Genomic DNA, 20,173 nt, shown 5'->3' with positions numbered 1-20,173 from the left:
TGCATCCCACCCGAAAACTGAAAGTCAATTGTTGCAGGTAGACCAGCAAGGTGCTCTTCAGTCAAGAAAGGAGCAGCTCTTTTTGAGCCCCAAACTTCGTGTGGATGGTGAGACGAGGCAGAAGCAAAAACCGATCCATGAAATGCTAATGAAAAATATGACAGCCCTTATGGATCTGCAGTGCAGTGGGTGCTTTGAGTCCCAGGCTGGTTTTCTTGGTCACACTAAGTCAGAGGAGAATTTTATCATCTGTGGCATCTTCTAAGAACAATAACAATAATAATAATAATGGCATTTGTTAAGTACTTACTATGTGCCAGGCAATATACTAAGCATTGGGATGGATAGAAGCAAATCGAGTTGGACTGTGGAGCTCATAGTCTCAATCCCCATTTTACAGATGAGGCAACTGAGAGAAGTGATTTGCCCAAGGTCACAGAGCAGACAAGTAGTGGAGCTCTTCTGATCCCAGGTCCATGCTATATCTTCTATACCATGCTGCTATAAGCTCTTTGTGGGCAGGGAGTGGATCTACAGTGCTGGAGCTCTGCATAAGGAATGACCTCTCCAGATAGCTCATGTCTATCAACTCTTTTGTTCTGCACTCTTCCGAACACTTATAGTGCCCTGCCTACAATAAGCACTTAATAAATACCCTTGATTGATTGAGCGAGTCAAGGAAACCAGCAGGAAGAAAGAGAAAAAGGCTAGGGATGTTGCAACAATCTCTAAAATAAAATGCTGAATAACAAGAGAAAGGAGTATCCTTTGCAGAACCTGAATGTGTCAGACTGATATTGAAAAAAGGCAAATTGGCACAGAGACAGAAGCATGAGAGCCAGGAAATGATCTCTGCTTTATTCTGCAGTGGTGAGACCCTTATTAGAAGATTGCATCCTGGTTTGGTCACTGCATTACAGAAAGGCTGAGGAGAAACTGGAGTGGGTCCAGAGAAGAGCAACAGAAATGACTGAAGGGATGGAAGATAGGTCAGAGCAGGAAAAGTTAAAGGGTTGGTTTGGTTTGGAGAATCAATCAATCGTATTTATTGAGCACTTACTGTGTGCAGAGCACTGTACTAAGTGCTTGGGAAGTACAAGTTGGCAAAGACTAATGGACGAAGAAATAAATGACTGTGTCTGAATGAATTATCTTGTATGCATTCCAACACTTTGCCCAGTGCTTGGCACATACACTTGTTCTTTGTACTTGAAAGTGGACAGAGCAAGGGCTTAGGAATCAGAAGGACCTGGGTTCTAATCCCAGCTTCACCACTTGTCTGCTCTATGATCTTGGGCAAGACACTTAATTTCTCTATGCCTCAGTTACCTCATCTACAAAAGGGGTATTAAGACGGTCAGCCCCATAAAAGGGGGATTAAGATGGTGAGCCCCACGTGGGTCATGGATTAGGTCCAAACCTGATTAGCTTGTATCTACCCTAGTGTTTAATACAGTGCCTGGCACATAGTAAGTGCTTAACAAGTTCCATTAAAAAATCAGTATTTATTAAGAGCTTTGTCTGTGCAGAACATTGTAGTGTAAACATTTGGGAGAATACGGTGCAATAGATTAGGTTCTGAGGAGCTCACTCCCTATCCAGAGCCCCAGTTCTCTTTCTATCTGTTAACTGATTTTGTGTTTGTGTCCACTCCAAGACTGTAGGCTCCTTGAGGGTAGGTATTGTGTAGTACAGCTCTATTGTACTCTCCAACCACTTGCTACAGTACCCTGCTTGCAGTGTAACCCTTCCCCTCCCCCTAATTTTGTGTTGATAAAATGGAGGTTTAAGGATTAACCATTCTTTCCCTTTACCCTTCATGAAGGTCTGGGTGTTTGCTTTCATTCTGTGCCTTTATTTTACATTTAGTGGCCAACACTCGCTGAATTTTTATCAACCAGTGAAAAAGACACTCAGCGCTAAAACTGGCCGTTGTCATTAATAGCTGGGGATACTGGTGAGGAGGGCAGAACAGTGACTGGGAATACTGGTGAAGAGGGCACAGCAATCTCTGCCGCTGTTCCTGCTAAGGTCTCAAAAAGGTATTTAGTTGGGTTTTTTTCAATCGTATTATTGAGTGCTTGCTCACTGTGTGCAGAGCACTGTACTAAGCACTTGGGAAGTACAAGTTGGCAACATATAGAGACGGTCCCTACCCAACCACGGGCTCACAGTCTAGAAGGGGGAGACAGACAACAAAATATATTAACAAAATAAAATAAATAGAATAGTAAATATGTACAAGTTTTGTGACCACGGACTTTGTGCTTTCCCCTGGCAGCCATCTTGCAATGTATGCTGAGGGATATGTGGTAAGAGAGTGCGGATGGCTCAGTGTAACCCATCCCGGCTTCTGGATTAACTAATTAAGCACATGCTCTGTTGGTAGTAAGCTAACACTTTCCCCTCCCACTTCAATTCTCATCCTGTTGGCTTGGCAATTTGGCAATGCCCTGGGAATGTGAGTGGCTCTTTTCTCATCTCCTACTCCCTTCTGCATCACCCTGACTTGCTCCCTTTGCTCTCTCCCAATCTCCCAGCCCCACGGCACTTATTGTATATACCTGTAATTTTATTTACTTGTTTTGATGTTTGTCTCCCCTTGCTCCAAACTGTAAGCTTGTTGTGGGCAGGGAATGCCACTCTTTAATGTTGTATTATAGTTTCCCAAGTGCTTAATACAGTGTTCTGCATTCGGTAAGCAATCAATAAATATGATTGAATGAATGAATGAAACGAATGAATGTGGGAGTTGGGGGAAAAAAAAAAAACATGCCCTGCTTTGTACTTCTGTGCACATAGTGTGGAAGAGACTTCAGTCCACTGTTAGTACTGTTGTAACTTCTAACCACTGTTAGAGCAAGGGCCTAGAAGTCAGAAGGTCATGGGTTCTAATCCCGGCCATGCTACTTGTCTGCTATGTGGGTTTGGGCAAGTCACTTCACTTCTCTGTGCTTTAGTTACCTCATCTGTAAAATGGGGATTGAGGCTGTGAGCTCTATGTGGGATAGAGACCTTGTCCAATCTGATTAGCTCGTATCCGCACTAGCACTTGGTACACTGCCTGGTACAAAGTAAATGCTTAATAAATACCATAATTATCATTATTATGGATGCAGTTATTCATCCCATTAGATCCCAGTACCCTATGTGTGTGTGTGTGCGTGTTGTGTGTGTATGTGTATATATGCACACAAACATACACCATATATGTATGGTGTATACATATATATATATCAGTCGGTGGTATTTATTGAGTGCCTACTGTGTGCAGAGCACTGCACTAAGCTCTTGGGTAAGTACAAGCAATAGAATTGGTAGATGCAATTCAAGACCATGAGGAACTCACAGACAATAGGACTGTTTTCGACAAGATGGCACTGCCAGCTGAACCATCTTAAGAGCATGCTCTGCTTGTGAAAAAATGCTGAAGAGAATTTTTGGTTTAAATCCAGGGTTTTTAAGTTGATTCTTGTATAACCAAGTGGGCGGGAAGGCAGGCTCTACCGAAATAGCTTCATTTAGGGAGAATCATTTTTTCAAAGAGATGATGAAATTGGTCAGGAAACGATTTTGATCTGAAAACTTCTGAAAAGTTATCAAAATCCATGAATGCTAGTGCTGGAAGAGATCTCATCGAGTCATTTGATCCAGTCCTCTGTCTCTGGGCTATTGGCCTAAATCTCTTGGGAAGGGTGTCAGTTGCATTTTTAAAATGAGGAGATTCCTATAGTCTGTAAGCTCCTTGTGGGTGGGGATTGTGTCTACCAACTCTGTTGTATTGTGCTTTCCCAAGTATTTAGTACAATGCTCTGCACACAATAAGAGCTCAATAAATATCTTTGAATGACTCCTGGGTAGCTTCATCCAGTGTTTTGTCAACAGGAAGCAGTATAGCCTAGTGGATAAAGCATGGGCATGGGAGTCAGAGGACCTGGGGTCTAATTCCAGCTCCACCACTTGTCTGCTGTGTGACTTTAAAAGCAAATAAATTATTTCACTTTTGGGGGCCTCAGTTCTCTCATCTGTAAAGTGGGGATTAAGACTGTGAGCCCCATGTGGGATAGGAACTATGTCTAAGCCAATTTGCTTGTATCTACCCCATTGTTTAGTACGGAACCTGGCACATCATAAGCGCTTAACAAATACCGCTATTATTATTATTATTATTATAATGATAATCATTTCCCTGCAATTTACCTTTATAGATATGAGACCCAGAGCCGGGAAAGACCTACCCAGAATATCACTGGTCTTGACCACGACAGTGTAGGATGTCCACTCCATCATCTCCTCCTCGTCAATCACAGCTGGCATCTCACACACCAGTGTCTGCTTCTCCCCCTGCTTTATGGACAGCCAGTCATTGTAGTAGAACATGGTGAGGTCATCATTGTCCATGTTCTTCAGGAGGATCTGAGAAAGAGCAAGGTCTGTGAGAGGAGGCTCTACCCGTTGGCCTAGTGGATAGAGCACGGGATGGGAGTCAGATGGACCTGGGTTCTAATCCTGGCTCTGCCACTTGTCTGTTGTGTGACCTTGGGCAAGTCACTTAATGTCTCTATGCTTCAGATACCTCATCTGTAAAATGGGGATTAAGGCTGGGAGCCCTGTGTGTGTCCAACCCGATTTGCTTGCATCCACTCAGGTACTTGGAACAGTGTCTGGCACTTAGTAAGTGCTTAACAAATACCATAAGTATTATCATCATAATTATTACCTCCCACCCAAGATCCCTCAAGAGATGCAGTTTGTTCATCAAAGATTGGATGTCCACTGAAAAGTCAGCCTTGAGGAGATAATTTTTTTTATGGTATTTGTTAAGCTCCTACTCTGTGCCAGGCAGTGTACTAAGCTCTGGGATAGATAAAAACTAATCAGGATGGACACGATCCATGTCCCATGTGGGACACTCAGTCTTAATCCCCATTTCACAGATGAGGTAACTGAGACCCAGAGAAGTGAAATGACTTGTCCAAGGTCAGATAGCAGACTATTGGTGGAGTCAGGATTAAAACCCAGGTCCTTCTGACTCCCAGCCCCACACTCAAACCATTAGGTTATGCTGCTTCGATTGAAAGTTTAAGCCAATGTCCTTAGGCTGGGAATAGCTCCCACCCACCAAGACTGCCCCCATCAGAAGCACTTAAGTCTCAACAACATTAAGTTGGACAGAAACAGCGAGAAGCAGCCTGGCCTAGTGGAAAGAGCATGGGCCTGGAAATCAGAGGACCTGGGTTCTAGTTCCAGCTCCACCAATTGCCTGTTGTGTGACCACAGGCAAATCACTTAACTTTCTTGTGCCTCAGTTACTTCACCAGTAAAATGAAGATTAAGACTGTGAGCCCTATGTGGAACATTGTGTCAAACCTGATTAGCTTGTATCAACCCCAGCACTTACTACAGTGCCTGGCACATAGCAAGTGCTTACATACTACAAAAAAAAAGGAACAACCCTAATATTTAAGGCTACTCACCATATTGGAGGGATTTACCTTAGAGCTGTGATGAGGAATTGTGCATGGGATCTATCCCTCAAGTGTGTACATTTATTCTTTTTTAAGGATTTGTGATGTGTACCTCAATGCAATTAGGTTTTTCACTCCTTCACCCAACTGAGATTTCACTGTATTAGGTCATTAATGACCTTATGGTCAAATCCGAGGTCTACTCTGTGCTAAACCTCTTTGGCCTCTCAGCAGCTTTTAACACTGTGGACCACTCCCTCCTCAATCAATTAATCAATCAATAGCATTTACTCCACTTTGTTTTGTTTTGTTGTTTGTTTTCCCCTTCTAGACTGTGAGCCCATTTTTGGGTAGGGACCATCTCTATATGTTGCCAACTTGTACTTCCCAAGCGCTTAGTACAGTGCTCTGCACACAGTAAGCGCTCAATAAATATGATTGAATGAATTTACTGAGCCCTTACTGTGTGCAGAGCAGTATGCTAAATGCTTGGGAAAGTACAATACACCAGAGTTGAAAGACACAGGGATTAAATCCTACTCTCTCCTACTTAGACTGTGAGCTCCATGTGGGACAGGGATTGTGTCCAACCTGATTAGTTTGGACTAACTTAGAACAGTGCTTGTTACATAGTGAGTGCTTAACAAAGGCAATAATAATGATAAGATAATAATTTATCTCCAACTTCCCATTGTCTCCTCAGACAGCCACCCCCTCCCTTCCACTTTCTCAGTCAATCAATCAATGGTATTCATTGAGGACTTACTATGTGCAGAGGACTCTACTAAGCACTAGGGAAAGTGCAATACAACAGAATTAGCAGACATGTTCCCTACCCACAATGAGCTTACGTTCTAGGTGGGGAGACACACGTTAATATAAACAATTTATAACATAAAATTTAAAGGTATGTACATAAGTGCTGTATCATTGGGGGTGGGGTGAATATCGAATGCCCAAAGGTCACAAATCCAAGTGTGTAGATGATGTACACTTCTCTGGTTTTTCCGACTTTACACACACACACTTCGACAACCCAGGCCCCTCCAGAGGCAGGAGGGGAAGGTAAGTGGGGAGAAGAAGGGGAGGGTGGAGGGGCCGAACTAAGGCTTTACCTTTTCCAGGTACCACTCCGGGCGGGTGCCCAACCCATCGATCCGGATCCGCATCTTGGTGAAGGGGGCGATGTCCGCTATCTCCACGATGAAGGTATCGTCCTGTTCCCGCTCAAACCTGGGAGGGTTAGACAGTCCGCTCAGCCACCCCTGCTCCCATCTGGAGGGCTAGAACTGGCCCAGGGACTGGGCCAGGATGCCCTCTCTGAGTTCTTCACTGTTAGATGTGAGAACTGGCTTGCAGGATGGGAGCTGGAGTTGGAGAAAGCCTCATAATAAAGATAACCATTATGGTATTTGCTAAGCACTTATTACATGACAAACACTGCATTAAGGGCAGGGGTAACTACAAGATAATCAGGTTAGACACAGTCCCTAATCCAGCCGGGGCTGACTTTCTAAGAGGGAAGGAGAACAGGTATTTCATCCTCATTTTGTAGATGAGGAAACAGAGGTACAGAGAAGTTAAAGTGAACAGGAGGCAGTGTTGTCTAGTGGATAAAGCACGGGCGGTGGAGTCAGAATGACCTGGGATTTAATCTCGGCTTTTCCACTTGTCTGTTTGTGATCTTAGGCAAGTCACTTCACCTCTCTGCACCTCAGTTAACTCATCTGTAAAATGGGGATTGAGACTGAGACCCATGTGGGACAGGGATTGTGCCCAACCAAGTTTGCCTGTATCAACCCCAGCTCTTAGCTTGGCACATAGTAAGCACTTAACAAATACCACAATTATTATTATCATTATTGTTATTATTATTATTAGTTGCCCAAGGTCTCAGAGCAGGAAAGCGGCAGAGCCAGGATAAGAATCAAGACTCCTGATACCAGGCCTGTGGTCTATACACTTGGTCATGTTAATGTTAATGATAATAATAATAATAATAATTGTGGTATTTGTTAAGCATTTCCTATGACTTAGTGGATAGAGCACAGGCCTGGGAGTCAGAAGGTTATGGGTTCTAATTCTGAGTCTGCCCCATTTTTGCTGTGTGATCTTGGGGAAGTCACTTCACTTCTCTGTGCCTCAGTGACCTCATCTGTAAAATGGGGATTGAGAATGTGAGCCCTAAGTGGGACAGGGACTGTGTCTAACCTAACCTGAATCTATCCTAGTGCTTACAACAGTGCTTGGCACATTATTATTATTATTATTATTATTATTATTATTATTATTATTACTATATGTCAGACACTGTACTAAGCACTGGGGTAAATACAAGATTACCATGTTGGACCCAGTTCCTGTCCCACATTGGGCTCACAGTTTTAATCCCCATTTTACAGATGAGGTCACTGAGGCACAGAGAATGAAGTCTCAAAGTCACCCAGCAGACAAGTGGTGGAGCTGGGATTAGAACCCAGGTCCTTCTGATTCCCACACCCATGCTCTATCCACTAGGCCATGCTGCTTCTCAGTTTGTTTCTCCAAACCATTCAGCACAGCTTCCAGGCAGGATTGGAGCAGGATTAGAGCGAATGACCAAGGTACAGGAAGGGGGATGAAGGAGGCTGGAGGGATTTGAGTCCCTGAGGGCAAGAGAAACTAGGCAAACAAGGTAGAAGAAGTGTGTAGAAGGAGAGGGAGGAGGCAAAAGAGGGAGAAAACTTTTCCAGGACTCCAGTCTATCCACATTTCTCCCCACTGGGGCAATACTAGGCCAAAGAGGTACTCAATCCTGGCCTATTGGGGCCCTCCCAGAATAAACCCTCATTTCCCCATCTCTCTCTCACCTGTGAACTAGGACCTGTGCTCTTTAAGCATTTGATATCCACCCCACCCTCAGCTTTACAGCACTTATGTACATATCCATAATTTATTGATTTATATTGTCTGTCTCCCCCTTTAGACAGTAAGCTCCTTATAGCAAGAGAAGGCATCTACCAACTCTGTTAAAGTGTACTTTCTCAAGCTCTTAGAATTGTGCTCTTTACGCAGCAAGCACTCAGTAAATATGCTTATTGATTGAGTCCCATTGGTCATTCAATAGTATTTATTATTATTAATGATAATACTAATAATAATAGTATTTGTTAAGAGCTTACTATGTGCCAAGCACTGTTCTAAGCTCTGGGATAGATACAAGGTAATCGGGTGGGACACAGTCCCTATCCCACATGGGGCTCACAGTCTCAATCCCCAGTTTACAGATGAGGTAACTGAGGCACAGAGAAGTTAAGTGACTTGTCCAAGGTCACAGGGCAGACAAGCGGCACAGCCAGTGTTAGAACTCATGACCTTTGACTCCCAAGCCCATGGTCTTGCCACTAGGCCATGCTGCTTCTCATAGTTTTTACTGAGCAGAGCACTGAATCAAAGGTATAAAAAAGTCTCTAAAATGGGGATGCCATTCTTCTTCCTCCCTCCCTCGTAGACTGTAAGTTCCTTGAGAGCAGGGATCATTTTTTATCGAACTCTCCCAAGAGCTCAGTCCTCTGCATAAAGTAAGTGCTCAATACTGTTGAATGATTGATTGATTAGGAGAGTCCAGGAGGTGGAGAAAACTAGACTCCAGCCCTCAAGGAGCTTAAAATGTAACAGTAGAGACAGGCCACCAATCATTTTCAGATAGGCGGGAGAAGGGCTTGATTAACAGAGTGTAGAAATCAATATATGCAAAGGAGCAATGGGAGGTTGTGAGGACAAAGAACTAACCTGATAGGTGGGAGAATATAGTCTGGGAAGAAAATTTCCTAAGCCTCCTCTGGTACTATCTGGACACTGTACAGAATAGGTTAGCGGATTCCTTATAACCTAAAATAGATACAGCTGCTATAACCAATATCTAAAAGAGCCTAGAAATAAACACAATTACCCTCCTCTTCACACTCCCGCAGCCCTAAGCCCCAAGGAATCCTAACCTATTCCACAACTGCAAGAGACAAATCCCTGAACAATAAATCAATAGTTACCCTCTGTGCAGATATACTGCAGGGTTCTTTGCCCTTGAGCACCTTCCTGGGATAGTTCCTAGCCCCTGTGCTATGCCACTGGCTGAAAAATACTGCAGTCCTACCCTCTTTCTCCCAACTCAGTGGGAGAAGGAGGTAACAGCAGGCTGATTCAGAAGGGAAGTCTAAATGAACACCTCTTTGAGCACGCTCTGACAGCTAATAAGCCTTAGACAAGCTCTTGAATTCACTTAAATGGGGCTTTCCAGATTCTCCTCCTCACTCTTATTCTCCTTCCATCTCCACACCCAACTGTGAGTGTCCCACCAGGTTCTGTGGGACACCACCACATGGAGGTCTTCTCTGCACATTAAACTGAATGTGCCTCAAGTTAAATTCTTCACCTTCCCTCCTAAACCCATTCCTCCTCCTCCTCCTACCTTCCCAGCTCTGCGGACACTCCCACCACCCTCCCTGTCCCTGAAGCCTTCCCACAGCTCAAGGAGATATGTTTTGGTGAAGGAGAAAATTCATCTTAAAAAAGCCTTCTCTGGACCCCACTCTATTATCTAGGCTCTGTTTTGGGTCCCCTGCTCCCACTCATCAAAACTCCTTGAATGTGTTATATATTCTCTCTGTCTATACTTCTTAGTAGGAAGGCAGAAATACCATGTCCTAGTAGAAGAGCATGAGATTGAGTGTCAGCTGGTCTGGGTTCTAATCCTGTCTCTTCCCCTTGTCTGCTGTGTGACCTTAGGCAAATCACTTCTCTGTGCCTCCATTATCTCACTTGTGAAATGGAGATTTTAGTCTGTGGGCTGCGTATGGGCAGCGAATGTGTCTACCAACTCTGTTATATTGTATTCTCCCAAGTGCTCAATAAATTTGATTGATTGGGGATTAAGACTGTGAACCCCATGTGGGACATGAACTTGGTCCAACCTGATTATCTTATTCCTACCCCAGTGCTTATTACAGTGTCTAGCACATAGTGATTAACAAATGCCATTAAAAAAAACCTAACTTCTCTGTACCTCAGTTCCTTCCTCTGCAAAATGTAGTCTCCTTCCCCTTTAGATTGTAAGCCCCACAGTATGATTTGATGGCATTTTATCTTCCCCAGCACTTGGCACATAGTAATTAACAAATAACTTTCTCATTAATATTTTTATGACTTCCCCTGCTTGGCTCTCCCATAATAATAATAATGATAATAATTCTGGTGTTTGTTAAGCAATTACTAAGTGCCAGGCACTGTGCTAAACACTGGGATGAATACAAGCAAATAGGGTTGGACACGGTCCCTGTCCCACAAGGGGTACACAGTCTTAATCCCCATTTTATAGATGAGGAAACTGAGACACAGAGACACGGGTTAAACATCAGACGGTGGCAGAGCGGGGATTGGAACCCAGGACCTTCTGTCTCCCAGGCCCATACTCTGTTCACTAGGCCGTGTTCAAGCGTGGGACACAGACTTAGTGCTTTTGACTACTCTGTCTACTTAAATGGAATGCCAGAAACATTGGTCTAAATTGTCTTTTCATAGTGTCCCTACAAAGAGGATAGTTTGGAATAAAATTACAAATACAACGGTACCCTCCAACCCTGTAGTTCCGCCTTGGGGGCTGTTTTGAAAAGAACATCTTGCTTGCCTATGGGGTAGCTGAAAAAAATTGGCTGAAAAAGGTTTCCCTATTACCATAGCGAGGCAGCAAAGAGCACAGGACTAGGAAGCAGAAGGCCTGGATTCTAACTCCAACTCTCCCACAAACTGAATACACACATCTCCACGTGGAAATCTTGTTGGCACCTCAAACAGAGCACGCCTCAAGTCAAACACTTCATCTTCCCTCCTAAACTCATTCCTCCTCCTCCTAACTTCCCATCTCTGTTGACACCCTTACCTGAACATGTATGACTGAATAGGTGTACTGAGTCTCTCTCTGCTACAGTTTTCTCAACTGCTCAATGGAGATAAAGTATCCACTCTTTCTCTCTCTCACACAGGAGTTCCTCAGTTGGATTGAAGCTGTCTGGTCTGATGATCGCCTTTCTATCTCAGGGCTTGGTGCACACCGATCAATTAATCAATAGTATTTAATGAACACTTACTCTGTGCAGAGCACGGTAATAAGCACTTGGGAAAGTACAACAGAGTTGGTAGACATGTTTCCTACCCACCAGGAGTTTACAGCTTGGAGGAGGAGTTTACTAGGCATTTAATAGATAATAATAATAATATACAATTAGGTCTCCAGGTACGAATAAGCCCCAACCTCTGACTGTTTAATCTCATTGAATCACCCTACAAAGGGAGCTGCTCCCCTTAATAATTATAATTATGGCATTTGTTAAGCACTTACTTTGTGTCAAGTACTGTCCTAAGCGCCAGGGTAGATACAAGTTAGTTAGGTTGGACACAGTCCCTATCCTACAGGGGTCTCATGGTCTAAGTACCCTCTAATATCCCAAAATAATAGTCATATGGCTTCTGAGCCACATCCTTTTGGGAAGTTCTTCCACATGTCTACCCTTTGGCCCTCCTGCTTCCACTTAAGCCCATCGCCTATGCCCTGCCCTGGGGGAAGATGAAACCAGTGCTCACCAGCCATCCATCTAACAAAAAGCCAAGAACATATGCAGTGCCATTCCGGGTCGAAGCAATGCACTTCAGCAACGACAATGCCATGCTAGGTCAGCCTGATGGTGTAATCAACATCTCTGTCAGGGACCATCAAAGGATACTTAGAAGACCAGCGGGATGGTTTTCCTCCCTGGCAGCCATTGCTATGGTTATGGAAATGCTCTTCCACAAACGAAACGCTCTTTCACAAACTCCAATCCCCCCATTAAATATTATTGCCCCCGCTTGCTTTTTCACTTATGACAGGCCCACGCTGCCTCTTTATTTATCATGACTGTTCGGCTTTTCCATTTCCACTTCCAGATCCTCCATTCGCTGGAATAGATTGGGTTTTTTTTGAAAGGGAGGGGATCAGATGTGATTTTCTCCTAATCTGTCGTTACTCGGTAAAACCCAGTGAAGTCACCACACACTTTTTTTTCTGTTTCAGGATAAATTACTCAGTCTATGTGGGTGATTCCTCATCATCCAGTTTCCTCAACCACCTCATCTGCATTTTTGTGTGAGTCACTTCCTTTTGTAGCTCCGTGAGATTTCTCCATCTGCCCTCCAAGCTACTGCGGGGGAATTAGATAGGATGAGGAATCCCTAAATCCAGAGCTAGAGATAATCCCCCTCCTAGAGGATTTGGTAGATTTCTCCTAGTCAGGAGCTGGACATAAATCCAGCTCTAGAAGTGTCAAGAGAAGAAACATGGCCTAGTGGTTAAAAGCACAGGCCTGGAGTCAGAAGGACCTGGGTTCTAGTCTCACTCCGCCACTTGTCTGCTGTGGGATTTCACTTCTCTGTGCCTCAATTCCCTCATCTGTAAAATGGGGATTAAGGCTGTGAGCCCTATGTGGGACAGGGACTGTGTCCAACCTGATGACTTTGCATCTATCCCAGTGCTTAGAACAGTTCTTGTCACATAGTGAGCACCTAACAAATACCACAATTATTATTATTACAACATTGTAGATAAATTTGCAGAAATTAACAAAGACTAAAACCACTGGAACTCATCTGAGAAGGCTGAAGCCTTTCCTGGGAGGCGGTGGGAGGGGTTAGTAGATGCGGCCATCGGGAGCCCCCTGTTCGTTAACTGTAAGGAAGGAGGAGAGGCCCAGGGTTCCCCAACCTACCTGTCTTTCTTTTTATCCAGCTGTATCTCCTCCGTGCTCCCGTTGACACCATAAAGAGTCATGAAGATATTGGAATCGGTGCCTCCCCCTTCGATATCTCCGGTCCAGACTGTCATTTCATACAGGATCTGGTGACAGAAGAGAGCAGGCCTGATCCAGCCCTAAGAAGGCATTGTCCCCCTTCAAACTCCTTTCAAACAATGCCAGCCATCAGGGAAGATCCTTTAGCTGCCAAGTCAGAACTGGCCTCGTGGATTTCAGGAAAGTTTTACAATACAGTAATAATAGTAACCGGAGAGGATACAAGCAAATCGGGTTGGAAACAGTCCCTGTCCCATGCGGGGCTCACCAGCCCCCATTTTACAGATGAGGTAACTGAGGCCCAGAGAAGTGAAGTGACTTGCCCAAGGTCACACAGCAGACAAGTGGTGGAGCCAGTATTAGAACCCATGACCTTCTGATTCCCAGGCCATTGCTTTATGCACTACGCCACGCTGCTGCTGTCTACATCATGGATACCCATCGTTGGAATCTTCTTTGAGCATACTACTGCTAAAAAATATTATTTGTTAAGTGCTTATTATGTTCTAAGCACTATACTAAGTACTAGGGTCGATAAAAGATAATCTGAATGGACACAGTCCCTATCCCTTTTTGGACTCACAGTCTAAGTAAGAGGGTGAACAGGTATCCCATTTTGCAGATGAAGAAAATGAAGCCCAGATAACTAAAGTGACTTCCCAAAGGTCACACAGCAGACAAATGGCACAGCTAGGATTAGAATTCAGGTCCTCTGAGACTTCCAGTCCCGTCCTCTTTTCACTAGGCCATGCTACTTCTCCTAGGACAATTATCTAGGTATCTGACATTTTTCCTGGTCTTTCTTTCTCTTCATTCATTCATTCATTCAATCGTATTTATTGAGTGCTTACTGTGTGCAGAGCACTGTACTAAGTGCTTGGGAAGTACAAGTTGGCAACATATAGAGACGGTTCCTACCCAACAGTGGGCTCACAGTCTAGAAAGTGGATTCCACCAGAATCTGCTTTCTACCTGTCCTGAATATGAACTAGAAGTTGGCTTTTGGGGAACAGTGTGGTTCAGTGGAAAGAGCCCGGGCTTGGGAGTCAGAGGTCATGGGTTCTAATTCTGGCTCCGCCACATGTCTGTTGTGTGACCTTGTGCAAGTCACTTAACTTCTCTGTGCCTCAGTTACCTCATCTGTAAAACGGGGATGAAGACTGCGAGCCCCACGTGGGACAGCAAAATCACCTTGTATACCCCCCAGCACATAGAACAGTGCTTCGCACATAGTAAGTGCTTAACAAATGCCATCGTCATTATTATTTATTTTGACCACTCAACAACCAAACTCAACCATACTTCTTCCTCCTCTTCATCAACCCTCTCTCAAGGGTCCTCTGTTTGTAGGGTCTTTTACTAGTTACTATGGGGAATTACGAAGGAAAAGCATTCTACAGTCCTTACCCCTAACAAGTTAATACTTGAACCACTTTGCTGATTTTTTTTTTGTTTAAATGGCATTTGTTAAGTGTTTATGTGCCAGGCACTGAACTAAGTGCTGGGATAGATACAAGATAATCAGGTTGGACACAGTCCATGTCCCACATGGGGCTCACAGTCTTAATCCCTGCTTCACAGAGGAGGGAACTGAGGCACAGAGAAGTGAAGTGACCTGTCCAAGGTCACACGGTCACAGCTGGGATTAGAACCCCGATCCTCTGACTCCCATGCCCGTGCTCTGTCCACTAGGGCCTGCTGCTTCTCTTAATGCTGATGACCTCACTCTCTCTAGGTTCTTTCTAAGAGGAGAGGGAGAAGGTCAAAAAGCAAGAGCATGGGCTTGAGAATCAGATGTCATGGGTCCTAATCCCGGCTCTGCCACTTGTCAGCTGTGTGACTTTGGGCAAGTCACTTAACTTCTCTATGCCACAGATACCTCATCTGTAAAATGGGGATGAAGACTGTGAACCCCACATGGGACAACCTGATTACCTTGTATCTACCCCAGTGCTTAGAACAGTGTTTAAATGCCATTATTATTATCATTATTATTCATTCAATTGTATTTATTGAGCGCTTACTGTGTGCAGAGCACTGTACTAAGTGCTTGGGAAGTACAAGTTGGCAACATATAGAGACAGTCCCTACCCAACAGTGGGCTCACAGTCTAGAAGGGGGAGACAGAGAACAAAACAAATCATATTAACAAAATAAAATAAGTAGAATAAAAATGTACAAGCAATATAAATAAATAGAGTAATAAATACGTACAAACATATATACATACATACATACAGGTGCTGTGGGGAAGGGAAGGAGGTAAGGAGGGGGGGTGGAGTCTACAGTCTTCAATGTTTCCAGTTTCCATTCATTCATTTGTATTTATTGAGTGCTTACCATGTGCAGAACACTGTACTAAGCACTTGGGGGAGTACAGTTTAATAATAAAGAGACACATTCCCTGCCCACAATGAGCTTTCAGTCTAGAGGACGAGCTCCCACCCCCTTAGCTCCTGCCCCCTACTCTCTCCCCAATGCCCGGCCAAGCTTCTTAGTCCTCTGACCCCACTCCTGGCCCATGCTACCTGATGGCCCAAGAGATAGTCCCGCCAACAATCTTCCTTCTTCTCTCAAGGGCATTTGGAGTCCCCAGTAGCCATGCAGTCCAGTTGCTAGTGGGAAGTTTCTTGCCCTCCCTTCACAGCAGAAGACACTTCCACGGTCGCCTCAAGGGGAGGAATAACTTGGGAAACCACTCCCCAGTCATTGGGCATGTAGCAGGATCTATCCAGTAAAAGGCCCCAAGTATACTGTACTCTCCCAAGGGCTAAGTACAGTGCTTTGCCCAAAGTAAGCACTCATAAAATGAATGAATGAATGAATGAATGGGAAGTCTCCAGCTCTGTACACTATAACACCTGATAAATATTACTGGTGGTATTGATGAAAGCCTAAAGGGACACACTAATTCCAAAGATGCATATCCACTCGGGAGTGGGCTGAAGCAAATGTCACCCCCATTCAACTGGGTGCTCGAACTGGAGGCCCCTAGTAGTGGGAGTGGAAGCCCCACTGGCATATGGCTACTGTTGGGTTCTCAAGCTCCATCACACACCAGATTTCTGACATCACACCATCTAGACCACACTGGTGGTCTTTTCCTGGATTCGCAGTGAATTGGAATGGCAAGGAGGTCAGATCATGGGCCTGGGAATCAGACGGACTTGGGTTCTAATCCCGGCTCCGTCACTTGACTGCTGGGTGACCTTGGGTAGGTAACTTTTCTGGGCCTCAGTTACCTCATCTGTAAAATGGGGATTGAGACTGTGAGCCCCACGTGGGGCAGGGTTGTGTCCAACCTGATTTGCTGGTATTCATCCCAGAGCTTAGTAAAGTGCCTAGCAGATGGTAAGCACTAACAAAGACCATTTTTTATTATTATTAAATCATCAACTCCTCCAGAGATCAGGCCAACATTTCCTCTTGAAGCAAGAGAGGTCTTGGTGATCATCATCATCACACAGTCATCAGTGGTATTTACTGAGCGCTTACTACATGCAGAATATTGTACTGAGCGCTTGGGAAATAACAATACAACAGAGTTTGTAGCCATGTTCCTTGTACATAATGAGCTGACAGATTATTATTATTTTCCCTTAATATTTCCCTAGTAGTTTTTCCCTCCCTATGCTTCCTCTTTGACCCTAGCCACACTGGGGTCTTTCCTGACTGTGAGAAGGGATTGGGGAATGGAGAGGGCGGTCTCGCATGGCTGTCTGTGTCATATCTGACCATTGTTATTATTAAGCCTTCCCTGACAAACCTCTCATTTCCCCACTCTATTCACCTTCCCTTCCTATGTACTTAGGTATGCACCTCTTAAACACTTTGATACCTCAACCCCAGCCCCACAGCCCTTAGATGGGTATGTACTTTGCTACTTCCCTACCATGATTTATTTTAATGTCTGCCTCCCTGACTAGATTGTAAAATCTCTGAGGGCAGGAAATGTGTCTACTTATATTTATTGTACTCTTCCAAGACTTCATCAATCAATCAATGGTATTTGTTGAGTGCATATTGTGTGCAGAGCATTGTACTAAGTGCCCAGGAGAGTACACAGTTAATAGGTACATTCTCTGCCCACAAGAAGCTTACAGTCTAAAAGGGGAGACAGGCATTTAAGTGAAATTTGGACATGTATGTAAATACCATGGGCTGGATGGTGGGGTGACTAGCAAGTGCTTAAAGGGATCCAAGTCCATAGGTGATGCAGAAGGGAGAGAAAATAGGGGAAATGAGGGCTTAGCCTGGCAAGGCATCTTGGAGGAGATTGTGATTTTAGGAGGGCTTTGAAGGAGGGGAGAATAGTTGTTTGTTGGCTTCAAAGTGGGGAGAGAGTCCCAGGCCAGAGAAAGGATGGGGGCAAGGGGTGGGAGACTCAAGACCGAAATAAAGCAAATTAACTGACCTTAGCAGAGCAAAGTGTGCAGACTGGGTTATAGTACGAAATCTTCCAGGTAAGGAAGGAGAGGTAGAGCTGATTGAATGGTAATGAGATTCTATTTGATGCAGAGGTAGATGGGGAAGTTTTTGAGGAGTGGGGGAGATGGGAATTGACAGTATTTTTTTTTAGAAACATGTACTAAAGGGCCCTACCCAAAATAAGTGCCCAATAAATACCATAGATTAATTGATTAAATTATGAGCCACCGATATAAACCAGCCTCTAATTACAGAGCTTTGCACAGTTTATGCCCTCAAGCAGGCAGGAGCCAATAGTTCAGAAAGACCTGATTCTGGATCTGCTCAGCTCTCCTCAGAAACAATTCTTGTTATACCCCTGGGAAGAGGAAGCCTGGGGATTTATTGTCCAGGTGGAGCTGGCGACTTGTGTCTGTACTTCTGGGGCAAACTCCGTCACTCTGCTTTCCTCCATTCCCTCGGAAGTAAGCTGCTATCTGACAGTCATTCATAACCATCTCTACTCTCTGCCCTTGAATTGCTAACTTTCCTTTAAAATGGAACAGCATGCTTTATTTTTTCAATGGCCCTGGACAAATGGAAACTGAGGCCCTCAGAAACTAGAACATCTATTATTTTAAGCCTGTTGTGTCATTTTAAGTGGCACTGGACAGACATGGTAAAAATGAAGGCTCCCGGAAGGTAGGTATATGGCTTCTACCTGCACTCCCCTGTTCCTACCTTTCCAGGCCTGGGACACCTTGGGATCCTCCCTGATCCCTAAATCACAGAAATGGATGGGCTGATGTTAAATCGGGGGAAAAATGAAGTCGCCATTGCATCCAGGATGCAGACTCGTATTTCAGTGAAATGCAAATTAAAGAGCTGAGTTATGCGACCTTCAAGATCAGCTGCTTCACAGCAAGGCTGACAGGATGGCTAGTGCACCAGGGAGGAGGACGCCAGCAAGCAGGCTGCTGCCGTCAGGCGGCATATTTAAGGCTTTTTGTGTGAATTCAAAATCTCTTCCTACTGGTAAATCTTCATTTACAGCAAGATAAATGTTGCCAGCTATCAAACAATGCACCCACGTTTCTTCCTGATGAATGAGATTTTAGTGTGTGTGTGAGGGTGTGTGTGTGTGTGTGTGTGTGTGTGTGTGTGTGTGTGTGTGTGTGTGTGTGTGTGTGTGTGTGTGTGAGATATGTCTGTTAAGCCCCCAAGCAACACAAAAGGAGGCTAACACCAAGATAAAAAAGGATTAATAATTTAGTGGGTGGGAACTTTCTTGTAGACAGACCATGTCTTTTCTGTCACCCCCAGAATTTAAGGGTTGGGGTGGACTTGGGGGAATATGGGAGGAAGATCAGAGGGGAAGAAAAGAGAATAAGAGAGAATGGAAAAGGGAGGGAGAAGAGAAGGTTAGGTGGTTCGATCTGTTCTACGTGCTACCTGATAACTCAGTAAAACTACTTGCAAGATGTCTATTTAACAACATTCAGATCCAGCCTGCAGTAGTGGCTGGAGGAGAAGCTCAGGGATCAGGGGAGAGTGGGAAAGCTGCAAGGTCATTCTCTCTTTCCCAGCTTCCTGTAGCCTGTTCCAGGAGAGCAATGGAAGCATTGGTAGGCTAGTCCATTGAGTGAGTCCCTTGCCTTTGGGGAGATGCTTGAACTTGAGAAACAGGGGGTGGTAGCAACCAAGGAAAGGGCACAGTATCTGAGATTTGCCAAGCAGAGAACCCCAAAAGTCTATCTATGCCTGGAAGGGCAGTGGCATGGAGAAGTGGATAGAGTATGGGCCTGTGAGTCAAAAGGTAATGGGTTCTAATCCTGGCTCTGCCACGTGTCTGCTGTATGACCTTGGGTAAGTCATTTCACTTCTCTGTGCCCCAGTTACCTCATCTGTACCTCAGGTGCTCAGTATTGAGACTGTGAGCCCCAAGTAGGACAAGGAGTGGGTGCTTGTATCCACCCAAGTTCCTATTACGGTGCTGGCACATAGTAAACACAATTTTTATTATTACGGAAGAACAAGAGGGGTTTAGGATCCAACAGAAGCCAACAGGTGTCTTGAGCCTCTACAGTGATGCTCGGGATATTTCGGCCTGAATTTAGGGCCAAGATTCCCTGAAAGTATCACAGTATATCATACTGTTCTGTCAGAGTAAGTTATTTAGGATTCACTTAGGTTGAAGATTCTGAAGAAGCACATTCATGATGATCTGCAGTGGTTCCCCCTTCTCTTGGAAACATTATCCAACCTCGGCTTCAATGACACTGTCCCCTCCTCATTCTCCTATTATCTCTCTGGTGGCTCATTCTCAGTCACCTTTGCAGGCTCCTACTCTGCCTCCCACCCCCTAACTGTGGGAGTCCCTCAAGGGTCAATTCTGGGTCTCCTTCTATTTTCCATCTACACCCACTCCCTTGGAGAACTCAT

The 20,173-nt window shown here is 44.6% G+C and overlaps 1 protein-coding gene across 2 annotated transcripts in view; it reads right to left on the bottom strand.

Annotated features, from left to right (window-relative positions):
- LOXHD1 (lipoxygenase homology domains 1) overlaps positions 1–20,173 on the bottom strand; it is a 260,830-nt gene that overhangs the window by 30,038 nt on the left and 210,619 nt on the right. For both annotated transcript variants that reach the window (XM_038744101.1, XM_038744102.1), the window contains 3 exons: positions 13,244–13,371; positions 6,584–6,701; positions 4,239–4,416 (listed from right to left, as the gene is read on the bottom strand). In XM_038744101.1, the coding sequence (XP_038600029.1) occupies positions 4,239–4,416; positions 6,584–6,701; positions 13,244–13,371 (424 nt within the window). The remainder of the gene's footprint in view (positions 1–4,238; positions 4,417–6,583; positions 6,702–13,243; positions 13,372–20,173) is intronic.

This window comes from Tachyglossus aculeatus, chromosome 3, assembly GCF_015852505.1.
Source record: "Tachyglossus aculeatus isolate mTacAcu1 chromosome 3, mTacAcu1.pri, whole genome shotgun sequence".
In the NCBI taxonomy this organism is placed as follows: domain Eukaryota; kingdom Metazoa; phylum Chordata; class Mammalia; order Monotremata; family Tachyglossidae; genus Tachyglossus; species Tachyglossus aculeatus.
Note: the sequence above shows the minus strand (reverse complement) of the source record. Positions and strands in the feature narration are given on the sequence as shown.